The sequence below is a fragment of the Aotus nancymaae genome, unplaced genomic scaffold, assembly GCF_030222135.1.
Source record: "Aotus nancymaae isolate 86718 unplaced genomic scaffold, 86718_ANA_hifiasm-v0.15.2.pri h1tg000057l, whole genome shotgun sequence".
NCBI classification, from domain to species: Eukaryota; Metazoa; Chordata; class Mammalia; order Primates; family Aotidae; genus Aotus; species Aotus nancymaae.
Genome location: NW_026988471.1, coordinates 35,949,924 through 35,968,708, shown reverse-complemented (window position 1 = coordinate 35,968,708; position 18,785 = coordinate 35,949,924). Strand labels below are relative to the sequence as shown.

Genomic DNA, 18,785 nt, shown 5'->3' with positions numbered 1-18,785 from the left:
GTTAAGCCACTGCCAAACAACTGGAGATCCTAAAGAGCTGGCATCTGTCTTTGAAAGTCACACACCTATTTTGGGGATAGTCCTCTCACTAAAATCCTGAGGCCAATGGGGTCCTGTTCATTCATTTTCTCCTGCCCCCACCTCCGTCTCCACCTCATGTAACTGAGAACTTTATCATCAGTTTCAGGAGTTACTGACCATCAGCATACAGGACTTAAGCTTTCAGCAAATTCTTGGCTACCTCTTCCTGTTTTCAAGCTGACTTATACAAAGAATATAAATTAATATTGAGGCTAACTTAATTCTGAAAAAAATAAAACATGGTTAGCAAAAAAGTAAATCCATCATCTGATTTATATCTCGTAGTAGTTTGCTGGCACTTCTCCTAGAGTACCTTTCCTATTGTTTCAGGTTTGCTTTTCCCTTACTCTCTCCTATTAGGCTCTTATCCCCATGATGGCAAGGATAGTGTCTAACTCATTTTCTCATCTCTAGGTACCTTTCATGCTCAGTAGTTGGATGATTAATTAAAAGGTTTCAAAATTACTTTATATAATAATGAAATTTAGTTTCCTGCAATTCTATTGTATTCATGTTCCTCTTTCTATTAGCAAAGATGATTGCAGATCTTCAGCAATAAAGAATGGGTGGCTCATTTTTTTTCTTCTCTTTTTTGAGATAGAGTCTCACTCTGTCACTCATGCTGGAGTACAGTGGCACAATCTCAGCTCACTGCAACCTCCACCTTCTGGGTTCAAATGATTCTCATGCCTCATCCTCCTGAGTAGCTGTGACTACAGGTGCTGCGCCACCACACCCAGCTAATTTTTGTATTTTTAGGAGAGACGGGGTTTCACCATGCTGCCCAAGCTGGTCTCAAACTCCTGAGCTCAAGCAATCCGCCTGTCTCTGCCTCCCAAGTGCTAGGATTATAGGCATGAGCCACCATGCCCGGCCCAGCTCATATTTTATAAATTAGCTAAACAAATAAAGCTCTGGACATCTGGGAATTTATGATTGAAATAAAAAATGGTTTATTATATTTCGATTCAAATTTATTATATTTAGATTTCTATTTTGAGACATGTTTTGGAGTTCTTAAGAAGATAAGGTGTAAGCTTTCAAACAGATAAGACTTTTTTAAAAAAATTTATATTTATTGTTACTTTTAACATACTGTGAATTTTATATCCAGATCAACGACTAAGTGCCTTTTCATCCAAATGGAATTCTGTGATAAAGGGACATTGGAGCAATGGATTGACGACAGAAGAGGCAAGGAACTAGACAAAGTTTTGTCTTTGGAATTCTTTGAACAAATAACAACAGGGGTAGATTATATACATTCAAAAAATTTAATTCATAGAGATCTTAAGGTAAGTGGAAGTACTTTATTAGTTGATATATATAATTTGGTAATTTAAAAATATATCTTCTCAACTGGACACAGTGGGTCACACCTGTAATCTCAGCACTTTGGGAGGCTGAGGCAGGCGGATCACCTGAGGTCATGAGTTCGAAATCAGCCTGGCCAACATGGTGAAATCCTGTCTCTACTAAAAATACAAAAATTATCCGGATATGATGGTGTGCGCCTGTAATCCCAGCTACTTGGGAGGCTGACGCAGGAGAACTGTTTGAACCTGGGAGGTGGAGATTGCAGTGAGTAGAGATTGCACCACTACACTTCGGCATGGGTAAAAGAGTTGAGACTTGAGACTCAACTTGAGTTCAGCCTTGAGACTTACCTCAAAAAAAAAAAAAAATATATATATATATATGTACATATATATGTGTGTGTGTGTATCTACATATATATATATCTTCTCTAGTTTTAGAATGGTGGTTGATCGATAGTTATGAGAAAATGATATTTCTGATCCTCTAATGTTAGAATGGATCTAGAACTTGCCCCAGATGCCGTTTCATATAGCTACTCAGAAGATCTCCTGGGCTACCTAGTGAACTTATTGTGACAATGAGCCCTATTAAAAGGCTCATTCACTTCTCATTCTATCTGGCTGATAGTCATACCCAGATGTAAGTGCTAATAGCTGTCAAATACTGAATATTTCTATGCAAATAATTACTGTGACTGGCACAGCCAACTGGCTGCTCTGTCCCTGCTCCTCCTGCCTCCTCTAACAGACTCAGGCTTATTTGAGAGGAAAAAGGGACTCTTGTTGACTGTGGCTTTAGGAATATGGTTCCCTAATCTCTCAGTCATTACTCTTGAGGGCTGTCACAGCTACTGGGTCCAGAGTCTAATATTGTCTTAGTTAGACATTTCAATCCCATTACTGGAAAATTGCAGTAATCCCAAATTGGGAAAGTGTATCATCCATTAGTATTTTTGTTTTCCTCTGGCTTTCATAGTCCGGACAAGCAGTTTCCCTGTTTTTACTTCTCATCAAAATGACAGAAGGTGAGAGACAGAACAGCCCTTCACAGCCTTTTCTCCATTCCCTATTCCCTGTGACTCGCCTATACCTGTCACAAGCTGGCCATCCTAAATCCTGTCCCTGGGTCTTTGCTCACGTTCTTCTCTCTCATGGGACATTCTTCTGCCTGTCCCCTTTGGTTGTAATTTGTTTACGGAGCCTTTCCTGGTCAGTCTGGAACTGCCTTTTGCTCTCCTAGGCAGAAGTACCTTATTTATGTATCTGCTTACCCTACTCCTCTAAAACAGCCAGGAATAAGGAAGGAAACAAAAAATTCCTTGAGAGAAATAAGTGCCCATACATACAGTTGTTTATTGGGCTCAGATTTGAATGAGTAGTCCTTATTGCTTCTGTGGTCTGCTCAGAGTCTGGCTGCCTGATGTGTTGGTGTTTTGAGTCTGCCTGGTTCCAATATGTCTCTTCTACAATATCTGAAGGTATTATTTGAAGTTGGAACATCATCAGGACTATTTCAAAAGCATAAATGTAGAGTGGTTATACTTTCACTTTGGGATAAATCACACATATAGGTAAATAACAAACTAAGCACAATTATTTCTATATACAATAATTTGCAAATAAATGCAGAAGTGTAAAGGCATCAAGTTCCTAATCCTCAGAATGAATTAGCAAAATTCTGACTGGTGCCTATCCACTTATTTACCAATTGTACCCCACACTGTGTACCTCAGGTCATAGACTGGTCTTTTCTTGCCTCTATTTGCAGAGAATTTTTGCTCTGGCTACAGTTGCTCAAGGGTCAGACTTTATTATTTTTAAATTAAAAAAAATTTTTTTGAGACAAGGTCTTGCTCTTTTGCCCAGGCTAGTGTGCAGTGGCATGATGCTAGGACCACAGGTGTGTACCACCACACCTGGGTAATTTTTTGTTTTTTTGTAGAGACAGGGTCTTACCATGTTGCCGAGGCTGGTCTCAAACTCCTAGACTCAAAATGATCTTCCTACCTCAGCCTCCCAAAGTGCTGGCATTCCAGGTGTGCTCCACTCCACCTGGCCTCAAGCTTTGATACTGAGACTTCTTTCATCTTCTATAACTTTTCTAGCTCTCACTACTACAGTTGTTGATTTCTCTCCTCTAAGAAAAGATACAATGAAAGTATACAGTTTTGGGGTTATGCTTTGCAAAATAGCAGCTGTAGGTGGTTTTGCCAGAGAATGGTCTTTACCCAGTACAGTCCCTCTTATAAAGGTCTCTAAATGTTTGCCACTTTCTGTTGGAATCTTAGAAACTAGACCAAAGGTGCTGGGAGGGGACATAGGGGTTTCTGGAGTGAGGGCTTTTGTCCAAGGCTGCTTCCCTCTAAAATGTTCAGTCTCCTAAAGCCCCAGCTCTTTGGCCGTCCTTGGCCTGAGCATCAGCCCTGTTCCTGTGCCTACTATGTGAAGTTTCACCCCTTTTTTATGCTCTACAACCCTATATTTTATCTAGTCATATTATAGCTGATTAGACAACATGTGACATTATTGTTTTTATTTTTTTTGTTTTTTGTGTTTTTTTTTGAGACAAGTTCTCACTCTATTGCCCAGGCTGGAGTGCAGTGGCACGATCTCAGCTCACTGCAGCCTCAACCCCCTGGGCTCAAGCGATCCTCCCACCTCAGCCCCCAAAGTAACTGGGACTATAGGCACAGGCCACCAAGCCAGGCTAATTTTTGATATTTTGTAGAGATAGGACTTCACCATGTTACCCAGGCTGGTCTCAAACGCCTGAGCTCAAGTGATCTGCCAACCTTGGCCTCCCAAAGTTTGGGATTACAGACATGAGCCACCATGTCCAGCCTCTTGTTCTTTTCTTTTCTTTCTTTCTTTTTCTTTTTTTTTTTTCCTGAGACACAGTCTCATTCTGTCGCCCAGGCTGGAGTGCAGTGGAGCAATCTCGACTCACTGCAACCTATGTCTCCTGAGTTCAAGCAATTCTCCTGCCTCAGCCTCCTGAGTAGCTGGGACTACAGGCACCTGCCACCATGTCCAGCTATTTTTTTGTATTTTTGGTAGAGACCATGTTGGCAAGGTTTTCACCATGTTGGCAAGGTTGGTCTTGAACTCCTGGGCTCAGTCAGTCTGACCACTTCAGCCTCCCAAAGAGCTGGGATTACGGGCGTGAGACACCATGCCCGGCCCACTTTTTCTTTTTAATGAACTATAAAAGGTGATCTGATATTTTTACTACATAGTCTCATCCAGCTTGGATATTTACACAGCTTCGTAAATTCAATTTTCTGTTTCTTAGAGTCAGGTGAGATAGCCTTATATGGGACCAGCAGTTTCACTTGCCATCCCAACATATTCCTACCTTGCAACTTGATCATAGCATAGGAATATTTTCTCTCCACATCCACCCCACATCTGTCTTCAACCTTCCATCTGTATTATTGGTGTTAGGCTCCAATCTAACTGTTAATTGAACTCTAATCCAACTGCCAATTTCTGCATGGCCATCATCTCAGGCTGGCTTCTCGGAAGCTCCTCCTTTAGCCTTTCCTGGACCAATTGTCTCTTTCTCAGGTTTCTTACTAGGTAGGCCCTCTTATAAGTGTGTTATCCCATACAGTCTGTTTGTGTATAGCCTAAGATTGTATTAAAAGTCCAGCCTTTTCAAAAATGGCAAAATATTAGTTTTCTCATCAACTACCTTCTTGTTTTTATGGTCTTTAGAATGTTGGTCAGTATGGCTTAGGCTTGGTGGCCTGTGGTCCCAGCTACTTGGGAAGCTTTGATGGGAGGATCACTTGAGCTGAGAAGGTCAAGGCTACAGTGAGCCATGATCACACCACTGCAATCCATCCTGGACAACAAAATAATACCCCATCTCAAAAACAAACAAACAGAATATTGGTCAATACCTCTTATGGGCCGGGCATAGTGGCTGATGCTTGTAATCCCAGCACTTTGGGAGGCCGAGGCGAGCGGATCACTTGAGGTCAGGAGTTTGAGACCAGCCTGAGCAACATGGCAAAAACCTGTCTCTACTAAAAATACAAAATAATTAGCCAAGCGTCGTGGCACACACCTGTAACCCCAGCTTCCTAGGAGGCTGAGGCAGGAGAATTGCTTGAACCCAGGAAGCAGAGGTTGCGTTGAGCCAAGATCGCACCACTGCACTCCAGCCTGGGCGACAGAGCAAGACTCCATCTCACAAAACAAAACAAACAAACAAAACACCTCCTATAAAGCTATGGAGTCAGAATGACCACTTCTATTCAGTTGTTTCTTTTAAAAAAAAAAAAAAAAATCTGCTTAAAGAATTGCATGGATAAAAAATATTTCCGAGCTAGTTATCACTTTCCAATTAACTTGGTATCCTTTCAAGGTGGAAGGGATATGTTTAAGAAGTTATCAGAGGCTTGGAGAAATTGACATAAAAAAGACCCCCAAGAGGCCGGGCACGGTGGCTCACGCCTGTAATCCCAGCACTTTGGGAGGCCGAGGCGGGCTGATCACCTGAGGTCGGGAATTCGAGACCAGCCTGACCAACATGGAGAAACCCCGTCTCTACCAAAAATACAAAAGAATTAGCCAGGCATGGTGGTGCATGCCTGTAATCCCAGCTACTCGGAAGGCTGAGGCAAGAGAATCGCTTGAACCTGGGAGGCGGAGGTTGCAGTGGGTGAGCCGAAATCACGCCATTGCACTCCAGCCTTGGCAACAAGAGCGAAACTCCGTCGCAAAAAAAAAAAAAAAAAGACCCCCAAGACAAATTCTGCACAGGCTAATCGGCAGTATTGTTGGGAATGGACCCATTCAGAGAATCTCAAGGTTGGAAGGGATCTTAAGGATGCCTACTTAAGGATGTCCCTATCAGATCATGGACTCATATTTGCAACATTTCCTCAAGTGGTTGTTCAGCCCTATCTTGGAATGGAGAGCTGTCTAACTCCCATTCTTTGGACAACACTATTAGGATATTAGGATATTTTAAAGCAAATCTTTCGGTCATTTCCACCCTGTAGTTCTGGATCTGTTCCCTTGAACCATGCAGAGTGAATCCACTTGGCATGTGACAGCTTTTCAGAAGGATAGCTGTGCCCCAAGCCACCTTTTCTGTGAGCTAAGAAATCCTCACTTCTTTCAGCCAGCATTTTAAAGACCAGTGATATTAAATTCCCTGATTTTGGCTCCCTGTGTAAGGATAAAGGTCTTTTTTTTTTTTTTTTGGTGGGGGGTAAAGGTCTTATAAGTAATATAAAATAGCCATTGCTGTGTATGATTAAGACATGTGGTAATAGTATGTCAAGTTGGTACATGTAAGTTCAATATTTTTTTTTCATAGCCAAGTAATATATTCTTAGTAGATATAAGACAAATAAAGATTGGAGACTTTGGACTTGTAACATCCCTGAAAAATGATGAAAAGCGAACAAGGAATACGGGAACTCCACGATACATGAGCCCAGAACAGGTAAGGTTTCTTTCCTGTCTCTCTATATTTTACTTCTTTTATTTTTAAAATTATAAAAAGAGTAGACACTTCTTATACAATTAAAACCGTATAGAATTATATAGAATAAGAATTGAACATTCCCCTTAACATTTTTCTCCACCCATATTCTTCTCATCAGTTTGTTCTTTATCCTTTTAGATAATTTTCTGTGAGTTATAAAAACATGCAAACACAAATATACACCCAGACTTTTTTTTACATAAACATATATGTGCATACATTTTTCAAGGACTTGATTATTTCGTTGTTTTGTGACTATATAGCATAATCTCTCCATATCAGTTCAACAAGATCTGTCACATTCTTTTTTTAACAACTATATTGTATTTCAAAATGTAGAGCTACCATTATTTAACTATTTTATTTTTATTTTTTATTTATTTAATCTTATTTTTTTGTTCTTATTTGTTTTATTTATTTTTTATTATTATTATTTTTTGAGACGGAGTTTCGCTCATTACCCAGGCTGGAGTGCAGTGATTTCGGCTCATTGCAACCTCTGCTTCCCAGGTTCAGGGGATTCTCCTGCCTCAGCCTCCCAAGTAGCTAGAATTACAGGCACCCACCAACATGCCTGGCTAATTTTTTGCATTTTTAGTAGAGACAGGGTTTCACTATGTTGGCCAGGCTGCTTATTTTGTTTTAGAGACAGGTTTTTCTCTGTCACCCAGGCTAGAGTGCAGTGGTGTGATCATTGCTCCCTGCAATCTCAAAATCTTGGGTTTAAGCAGTCTTCCCACCTCAGACTCCTGAGTAGCTAGGACTAGAGGCGCATACCACCATGCCCAGCTAATTATTTTTATTTTTATTATTATTTTTTTTTGGAGAGATGATGTATCACTATGTTGCCCAGGTTGTATTTAACTATTTTCTTATTGAAAGGTATTAATTTAGGTTGTTTACAACTTTGTACACCTATAGACCTTCCTCCTTATTTTGGGGCCCAAGAACTAATAATTCTATGATAATCTATGATTGATTTCTTGAGGTGAAATGATTGAATAGGCTGACAAATGCATTTCAAACTTAATTGCTGTTTAATTGTCATTCCAAAAAAAAGTGATTCAATAATACTCTCCCCTCAAAATGTATGAGAATGCTGCATCATCATACTCTCAATCAAACAAGGGTACAATCAGTGGTCACTTTTGGATCATGTGTTGAATTAGGAATATCTTGTTCTTTTAGTTTGTATTTTCCAGATTTTTAGTAAGGTATGCCCTTTTTTCATATATTTACTTATCCATTTTCTGTAAATTCTCTATTCATATCCTTTCCCAGTTTCTCATAATTAAGTTCTCTTTTTCTCATGTATTTGTTAGGAATCTTGATATGTATTGGGTATTGATTCTGTATCTGTTAACTATATTATAGAAGTTTTCTCCTTGATTGTTACTTCTTTATAATGACATTTGTGGTACTGCAGCTTTAAATTGTCATATTTATCAATATTTTCTTTATGGCTGCTAGGTATCTCATTTTTATTTTGGAGGCTTCTACCACAAGATTATGAAAATATTTTGTGGTTTTACTAAGATAAAAAGTAACCCCAATTTGAATTAATTTTTATATATGTGTGAGAAAGGAATATAACTTGATTTTTCCCATGTGAATATGCAATTGCTTCATCACCATGTTTTAAGCAGTTCATTATTTAAATGCTATTTTAAGGAAAATTCATAGAGACAGAAAGTAGAACAGAGGTTATCAGGAAGGGAGGAATAGGAGCTTCTTGTTTAATGGGTATAGTTGGGGTGATGAAAAGTTCTGGAAATAGATAGTGGTGATGGTTATACAATATTGTGAAGTTAATTAATGCCACTGAATTATAGGCATAAACATGGTTAAAAGGGAATATTTTATGTTACATATATTTTACCACAATAAAATACTATTTTATCATATATAAAATTCCCACACATTCGTAGATGTGTTTCTGGACTTTGTTCTGTTTCATTGATTTATTTTATATTATTCTCTTTAATATTATGCTATGTAGATTATTGTAGCATTTTAAACTAGGTTTTAGTATTTGAGCAGCAGGGGCTGCCACATTATTCTTCAATTTTAAAATGCTCTTAGCTATTCACATTTACAATTCCAAATGAACTCTAGAATCACATTGTCATCTTCCATAACTGATTCTGAGGTTTTGATAGCAATTGCATCAAATGTGAGGATTCAGGTGAGGAACATTGATATCTTTATATATTTAAGACTTCTCCAAAATTGGTATTTTCTCCTCACTTATTCAAGTTCTCCATCAGTCCGCTTTTGCCAAACTATGCTGTGGTAACAAAATGACCCCAGTTTCCTAGTGGTGCAAAAACACCAAGGGTCTATTTCTTTCTTGCATGACAAGTTGGTAGCAGTCCAGCTGCAGCTCCACGTCTCCTTCATTCCAAGACCCAGGCTGAAGGAAAAATGCTATCTGAGTCACTGCCGTCCTCAAGGCAGAAAGCAATGGCAGAACCTTGTGATGGCTTTTACATGTTCTGCTCAGCAGTGGCATACGTCACTAAACATCATTACCCGAAGAAAAATGCATGGCCCAGTTCGAGACAGTGAGGAGGCCAGGAGGCCAGTGCAGCATTGTGATTAATCGTACAACCTACCTCAAGGCCACTTTTATATTCTTCAATGAAGTTTATATATATATATAATTGCATTTTAGATTCTGGGGTACATGTGAAGAACATGCAGGATTGTTGCATAAGTACATACACGGCAATGTGCTTTGCTGCCTCCATCCCTATCACCTATATCTGACATTTCTCCCCATGTTATCTCTCCCCAACTCCCTAGCCCCCACTGTCCCTCCTCTAGTTGCCCCTCAACAGACCTCAGTGTGTGATGCTCCTCTCCCTGTGTCCATGTGTTCTCATTGTTCAACACCTGCCCATGAGTGAGAACATGCAGTGTTTGATTTTCTGTTCTTATGTCAGTTTGCTGAAAATGATGGTTTCCAGGTTCATCCATGTCCCTACAAAGGATATGAACTCATAGTTTTTTATGGCTGTATAGTATTCCATGGTGTACATGTGCCACATTTTCCCTGTCCAGTCTATCGTCGATAGGCATTTGGGTTAGTTCCAAGTCTTTGTTATTGTGAACATTGCTGCAATGAACATATGTGTGCATGTGTCCTTATAATAGAACGATTTATAATCCTTTGGATATATACCCAGTAATGGGATTGCTGGATCAAATGGAATTTCTATTTCTAGGTCCTTGAGGAATCGCCACACTGTCTTCCATAATGGTTGAACTAATTTACACTCCCACCAATAGTGTAAAAGTGTTCCTATTTCCCCACATCCTCCCAGCATCTGTTGTCTCCAGATATTTTCATGATCGCCATTCTAACTGGCGTGAGATGGTATCTCAATATAGTTTTGATTTGCATTTCTCTAATGACCAGTGATGATGAGCATTTTTTCATATTGGCCTCATATATGTCTTCTTTTGAAAAGTATCTGTTCATATCCTTTGCCCACTTTTGAATGGGTTTGTTTTTTTCTTGTAAATCTGTTTTAGTTCTTTGTAGATTTTGGATATCAGCCCTTTGTCAGATGGGTAGGCTGCAAAAATTTTTTCCCATTCTGTTGGTTGCCAATTCACTCTAATGACTGTTTCTTTTGCCGTGCAGAAGCTCTGGAGTTTAATTAGATCCCATTTGTCTATTTTGGCTTTTGTTGCCGATGCTTTCGGTGTTTTAGTCATGAAGTCCTTGCCTATGCCTATGTCCTGAATGGTTTTGCCTAGGTTTTCTTCTAGGGTTTTTACGGTGTTAGGTCTTATGTTTAAGGCTTTAATCCATCTGGAGTTAATTTTAGTGTAAGGTGTCAGGAAAGGGTCCAGTTTCTGCTTTCTGCACATGGCTAGCCAGTTTTCCCAACACCATTTATTAAACAGGGAATCCTTTCCCCATTGCTTGTTTTTGTCAGGTTTGTCAAAGATCAGATGGTTGTAGATGTGTGGCATTGCCTCTGAGAACTCTGTTCTGTTCCATTTGTCTATATCTCTGTTTTGGTACCAGTACCAATCAAAAAAGCTTTCTGTTTTGATTACTGTAGACTTATAGTATAGTTTGAAGTCAGGTAGCGTGATGCCTCCAGCTTTGTTCTTTTTGCTTAGAATTGACTTGGCTGAAGATGGCTGGTTAGATCCAGCTCAGGATTGCAGCTCTGAGTGAAAGTGCAGAGGGTGAGTGGACGCCGCATTTCCAGATGGATTTTTATTGCCCACAGACCAGGAGATTCCCAGGAGGAGAAGCCCCACGGGTCACCAGTGCGACTGTTTTGGCCGGCACGGCTGTTTTGCCTGCGCCCTGGCACAGTGGCTCCCAGTGCAGAGTAAACAGGACTGTGTTCCCACTTAGCCAGCAAGGGGAGCTGAAACAGGGAGCTAGGCCAGGAGAGTCCCAGGCAAAAAAAGCGCCACGAATCTCAGAGTCACGGTTTCAGCGGCTCAGTGGGTCGCTGCACGGGAAATCACACAGATCCTGGCGCCTATTCAACAGACGACCAGGACACCTGGGAGAGGGCTGACCGTTCAACTTAAAAATAAAAGGCTCTGAGGCAGGGAGCCAGGAGATCAGGCCCAGCTGGTCCCACCCCCACAAAAACAAAAACAAAAACAAAAAAACAGCAATTAGAAATGCTCTGGGTTGAGAGCTTCATAGCAAGCACAGCTGAACCTGGGACAGTCCAGCTCTGTGGGGGAGGCACCTTCCGCCATTACTGAGGCAGCCTGCCGTTGCTGCGGCAACATGCCATTACAGAGAAAGTCCGTCATTACAGAGGCGGGCCAACATTGAGGAAGCAGCTCTAACTACACCCATATAAACAGGACTGCAGGGAAGTTCACATGGCAGCTGGGTGGAGCCCACAGCAGCTCAGTGAAGCCTCTGCCGGCTGAGAGTGACTAGACTGCCTCCTTGTGGGCAGGGCAGCCCGGAAGGAAAAAAAAGACAGTAGCACAGCAGAAACTCATAAAGCCCTAACTCCCTGGGACAGAACACCTGGGAAAAAAAAAGGGGGGGTTATGCGTTCTGCTGCTGCAGACTTAAATTTACCAGCCCAGCAGCTCTGAATGAACAACGGGGCTCACAGCTCAGCACCTGAGCTAATATAAAGGACTGTTTCCTCAAGCAGCTCCCGACCCCCATATATCCAAAGAGTCACCTCATAAAGGAGAGCTCAGACTGACATTTGGCAGGTATCCTTCTGGGACAAAGCAGAAGAAGAAACTGGTAGCAACCTTTACTGTTCGGCAGCTGCTGCAAGTGATCCCAGGCAAGCAGGGCCTGGAGTGGACCTCAGCAGTCCTACAGCAGAGAGGCCAGACAGTTAAAAGGAAAACTAAGAAACAGAAATAACTTCATCATCAACAAACAGGACGTCCACTCAGAGACCCAATCAGAAAGTCAACAACTACAAAGCCGACAGGTCGATAAATCCACAAAGATGGGAAGAAACCAGCGCAAAAAGGATGAAAACACCCGAAACCAGAACACCTCTCCTCCTACAAGGGATCACAACTCCTCACCAGCAAGGGAACAAGACTGGATGGAGAATGAGTGTGATGAAATGACAGAATCAGCCTTCAGAAAGCGGGTAATAAGAAACTTCCATGAGCTAAAAGAACATGTTCTAACCCAATGCAAAGAAACTAAGAACCTTGAAAAAAGATTTGACGAAATGCTGACGAGAATGGACAACTTAGAGAGGAATATAAGTGAATTGATGGAGCTGAAAAACACAACACAAGAACTTTGCGAAGCATGCACAAGTTTCAGCAGCTGAATTGACCAAACAGAAGAAAGGATATCAGAGGTCGAAGATCAACTCAATGAAATAAAACGAGAAGGCAAGATTAGAGAAAACAGGGTAAAAAGGAATGAACAAAGTCAACAAGAAATATGGGACTATGTGAAAAGACCTAATCTACGTTTGATAGGTGTACCTGAATGTGACGAAGAGAATGCATCCAAGCTGGAAAATACTCTCCAGGATATTATCCAGGAAAACTTCCCCAACCTAGCAAGGCAGGCCAATATTCAAGTCCAGGAAATACAGAGAACGCCACAAAGATATTCCTCAAGAAGAGCAACCCCAAGGCACATAATCATCAGATTCACCAGAGTTGAAATGAAGGAGAAAATGCTAAGGGCAGCCAGAGAGAAAGGCCAGGTTACCCACAAAGGGAAGCCCATCAGACTCACAGCAGATCTCTCAGCAGAAACCCTACAGGCCAGAAGAGAGTGGGGGCCGATATTCAACATCCTTAAAGAAAAGAACCTTCAACCCAGAATTTCATATCCAGCCAAACTAAGCTTCATAAGTGAAGGAAAAATAAAATCCTTTGTGAACAAGCAAGTACTCAGAGATTTCATCACCACCAGACCTGCTTTACAGGAGCTCCTGAAAGAGGCACTACACATAGAAAGGAACAACCAGTACCAGCCACTCCAAAAACACACCAAATGGTAAAGAGCATCAACACAATGAAGAATCTGCATCAACCAACGGGCAAATCAGCTGGCTAGCATCAAAATGGCAGGATCAAATTCACACATAACAATATTAACCCTAAACGTAAATGGACTAAATGCCCCAATCAAAAGACACAGACTGGCAAATTGGATTAAAAAGCCAAAATCCATCAGTGTGCTGTATCCAGGAAACCCATCTCACATGCAAGGATACACAAAGGCTCAAAATAAAGGGATAGAGGAAGATTTACCAAGCAAATGGAGAGCAAAAAAAAGCAGAAGTTGCAATTCTCATCTCTGATAAAATAGACTTTAAAGCAACAAAGATCGAAAGACACAAAGAAGGACATTACATAATGGTAAAAGGATCAATGCAACAAGAAGAGCTAATGATCCTAAATATATATGCACCTAATACAGGAGCACCCAGATACATAAGGCAAGTTCTTAATGACTTACCAAGAGACTTAGACTCCCACACAATAATAGTGGGAGACTTCAACACACCATTGTCAATTTTAGACAGATCAATGAGACAGAAAATTAACAAGGATATCCAGGACTTGAACTCAGACCTGGACCAAGCAAACCTAATAGACATTTACAGAACTCTCCACCCCAAATCCGCAGAATATACATTCTTCTCAGCACCACATCACACCTACTCTAAAATGGACCACATAATTGGAAGTAAATCACTCCTCAGCAAATGCAAAAGAATAGAAACCATAACAAACAGTCTCTCAGACCACAGTGCAATCAAGTTAGAACTCAGAATTCAGAAACCAACTGAGAACCGCACAGCTTCATGGAAACTGAACAACTGACTCTTGAATGTTGACTGGATAAACAATGAAATGAAGGCAGAAATAAAGATATTCTTCAAAACCAACGAGAACGAAGACACCACATACTAGAATCTCTGGGACACATTTAAAGCAGTCTCTAGAGGAAAATATATAGCAATAAGTGCCCACATGAGAAGCAAGGAGAGATCTAAAATTGTCACCCTATCGTCAAAATTGAAAGAGCTAGAGGAGCAAGATCAAAAAAAATTCAAAAGCTAGCAGAAGACAAGAAATAACTAAGATCAAAGCAGAATTGAAGGAGATAGAGACACGAAAAACCCTTCAAAAAATCAATAAATCCAGGAGCTGGTTTTTTTTAAAAGATCAACAAAATAGACAGACCACTAGCCAGATTGATAAAAAAGAAAAGAGAGAATAACCAAATAGATGCAATAAAAAATGATAAAGGGGATATCACCACAGATTCTACAGAAACTTAAACCATCATCACAGATTATTACAAACAACTATGCACATAAACTAGAAAACCTGGAAGAAATGGATAAATTCCTGGACAGTTGCCTCCTCCCCAGCCTAAGCCAGGAAGAAGTCGAAACCTTGAATAGACCAATAACAAGGTCTGAAGTTGAGGCAGCAATTAAGAGCCTACCACCCAAAAAAAGCCCAGGTCCAGATGGGTTGACAGCCAAATTCTACCAGACATACAAAGAGGAACTGGTACCATTCCTTCTGAAACTATTCCAAATAATCCAAAAAGAGGGAATCCTTCCCAAATCATTTTATGAGACCTACATCATCCTGATACCAAAACCAGGCAGAGACTCAACAAGAAAAGAAAACTACAGGCCAATATCCATGATGAACATAAATGCAAAAATCTTCAATAAAATACTGGCAAGCCGATTGCAACAGCACATCAAAAAGCTTATCCACCATGATCAAGTAGGATTCATCCCGGGGATGCAAGGCTGGTTCAATATATGCAAGTCTATAAATGTAATTCACCACATAAACAGAACCAAAGACAAAAACCATATGATTATCTCAATTGATGCAGAGAAGGCCTTTGACAAAATTCAACAGCCCTTTATGCTAAAAACCCTCAATAAACTAGGTATCGACGGAACGTATCTCAAAATAATAAAAGCTATTTACGACAAACCAACAGCCAATATCATACTGAATGGGCAAAAACTGGAAGCATTCCCTTTGAATTCTGGCACTAGACAAGGATGCATTCTCTCACCACTCCTATTCAATATAGTACTGGAAGTTCTAGCCAGAGCTATCAGGCAAGAAAAAGAAATAAAGGGCATTCAATTAGGAAAGGAGGAAGTCAAATTGTCTCTATTTGCAGACGACATGATTGTATATCTACAAGACCCCATTGTCTCAGCCCAAAATCTCCTGAAACTGATAAGCAACTTCAGCAAAGTCTCAGGATACAAAATCAATGTGCAAAAATCACAAGCATTCCTATACACCAATAACAGACTTAAAGAGAGCCAAATCAAGAACGAACTGCCATTCACAATTGCTACAAGAGAATAAAATACCTAGGAATACAACTAACAAGGAACGTAAAGGACCTCTTCAAGGAGAACTACAAACCACTGCTCAACGAAATAAGAGGGGACACAAACAGATGGAGCAACATTCCATGTTCATGGTTAGGAAGAATCAATATCATGAAAATGGCCATACTGCCCAAAGTAATTTACAGATTCAACGCTATCCCCATCAAGCTACCAATGACCTTCTTCACAGAACTGGAAAAAAACCACCTTAAACTTCATATGGAACCAAAAGAGAGCCCGCATAGCCAAGTCAATTCTAAGCAAAAAGAACAAAGCGGGAGGCATCACATTACCAGACATCAAACTATACTACAAGGCTACAGTAATCAAAACAGCAAGGTACTGGTACCAAAACAGAGATATAGACCAATGGAACAGAACAGAGGCGTCGGAGGCGACACAACATATCTACAACCACCCGATCTTTGACAAACCTGACAAAAACAAGCAATGGGGAAAGGATTCCCTGTTTAATAAGTGGTGTTGGGAAAACTGGCTTGCCATGTGCAGAAAGCAGAAACTGGACCCCTTCCTGACACCTTACACTAAAATTAACTCCAGATGGATTAAAGACTTAAACATAAGACCTAACACCATAAAAACCCTAGAAGAAAACCTAGGCAAAACCATTCAGGACATAGGCGTAGGCAAGGACTTCACGACCAAAACACCAAAAGCATTGGCAACAAAAGGCAAAATAGACAAATGGGACCTAATCAAACTCCACAGCTTCTGCACAGCAAAAGAAACAGTCATTAGAGTGAATCGGCAACCAACAGAATGGGAAAAAATTTTTGCAGCCTACCCATCTGACAAAGGGCTGATATCCAGAATTTACAATGAACTAAAACAGATTTACAAGAAAAAAACAAACAAGCCCGTTCAAAAGTGGACAAAGGATATGAACAGATACTTTTCAAAAGAAGACATACATGAGGCCAACAAGCATATGAAAAAATGCTCATCATCACTGGTCATTAGAGAAATGCAAATCAAAACTACATTGAGATACCATCTCACGCCAGTTAGAACGGCAATCATTAAAAAATCCGGAGACAACAGATGCTGGAGAGGATGTGGAGAAATAGGAACACTTTTACACTGTTGGTGGGAGTGTAAATTAGTTCAACCATTGTGGAAGACAGTGTGGTGATTCCTCAAGGACCTAGAAATAGAAATTCCATTTGACCCAGCAATCCCATTACTGGGTATATATCCAAAGGATTATAAATCGTTCTACTATAAGGACACATGCACACGAATGTTCATTGCAGCACAGTTTACAATAGCAAAGACCTGGAACCAACCCAAATGCCCATCGATGATAGACTGGACAGGGAAAACGTGGCACATATACACCATGGAATATTATGCAGCCATCAAAAACGATGAGTTCGCGTCCTTTGTAGGGACATGGATGAACCTGGAAACCATCATTCTCAGCAAACTGACACAAGAACACAAAATCAAGCATCGCATGTTCTCACTCATAGATGGGTGTTGAACAATGGGAACACATGGACCCAGGGAGGGGAGCACTATACACTGGGGTCTGTTGTGGGGGAGTGGAGTGGGACAGCAGGGGGTGGGGAGGGACAGCGGGGGGTGGGGAGTTGGGGAGAGATAGCATGGGGAGAAATGCCACATATAGGTGAAGGGGAGGAAGGCAGCAAATCACACTGCCACGTATGCAGCTATGCAACAATCTTGCATATTTTTCACATGTACCCCAAAACCTAAAATGCAATTAAAAAAAAAAAAAAGAATTGACTTGGCTATGTGAGTGGAAGTTTTTAAAAGTTTGTCTTTATGAAGATTGTGTTTATATATATATATACACATATATATACACACACATATATATACATATATACACATATATACACACACATATATATACATATATACACATATATATACACACATATATATACATATATACACATATATATACACACATATATATGTGTGTGTATATATGTGTGTGTGTGTGTGTGTGTATATATATATATATATATATTTTTGAGACAGGTCTTGTTCTGTCACCCCGGCTGAAGTGCAGTGGCATAATCGTAGCTCACCACTGTGCAGCCTCGACCTCCCTGGCTCAGGTTATCCTCCTGAGTAGTCGGGACTACAGGTGCAAGCCACCAAAACCTGGCAAATTTTTATTGTATTTTTTGTAAGAACTGGGTTTCACCATGTTACCCAGTCTATTCTCAAACTCCTGGGCTCAGGTGATCCACCTGTCTTAACCTCCCAAAGTGCTAGGATTACAGAAATGAGCCACCATGGCCAGCCATATTGTTTACATTTTTGAAACTTTCTCCAGGATATGTATTGTGTTTTGCTATTAAAATGAGATTCCACTCTTGAACCCAGGAGGTGAAGGTTGCAGTGAGCTGACAAGAGCAAAGCTCTGTCTCAAAAAAAGAAAAAACAATTATTTTGCTGATAATACATCTTTCAAAATACTGCTACTATTTTGTAATCCAAGAATCAATATACTGAGCTATCTGATGAGTGAGAGTCTAGAATGGAGAAGGCACCCACTTTTTCCTTTTGGGGGGCCACTTGGCATAAAAAATATAGAACACAATAGGAGGCCAGTGGCTCTCTTTAACCCCCCACCACATTCAGTATCTCCTGCATCCTGTATTGCTGCCCTCACAATATTTGGTTAAAACATTCATCATGGTACTTTACTTTTTATTATGTGGTTGGTTTTTTTTTTTGCAATTTAAAAACCTTTTGTTGGCTGGGTGCAGTGGCTCATGCCTGTAATCCCAACACTTTGGGAGGCTTAGGTGGATCACCTGACCAGATCACCTCCAGTTAGGAGTTTGAGACCAGTCTGGCAAATGTGTTGAAACTCCATCTCCAATTAAAAAAATATATACAAAAATTAGCCAGGTGTGGTGGCACGTTCTTGAAGTCCCAGCTACTCAGGAGGCTGAGGCAGGAGAATCGCTTTAACCCAGGAGGCAGGGGCTGCTGTGA

At 40.5% G+C, this 18,785-nt stretch overlaps 1 protein-coding gene across 1 annotated transcript in view; it reads left to right on the top strand.

Annotated features, from left to right (window-relative positions):
• Window positions 1-18,785, top strand: part of EIF2AK2 (eukaryotic translation initiation factor 2 alpha kinase 2) — a 57,165-nt gene that overhangs the window by 30,663 nt on the left and 7,717 nt on the right. The window contains exons 13-14 of the mRNA XM_064364000.1: window positions 1,196-1,376; window positions 6,733-6,861. Of these exons, the coding sequence (XP_064220070.1) occupies window positions 1,196-1,376; window positions 6,733-6,861 (310 nt within the window). The remainder of the gene's footprint in view (window positions 1-1,195; window positions 1,377-6,732; window positions 6,862-18,785) is intronic.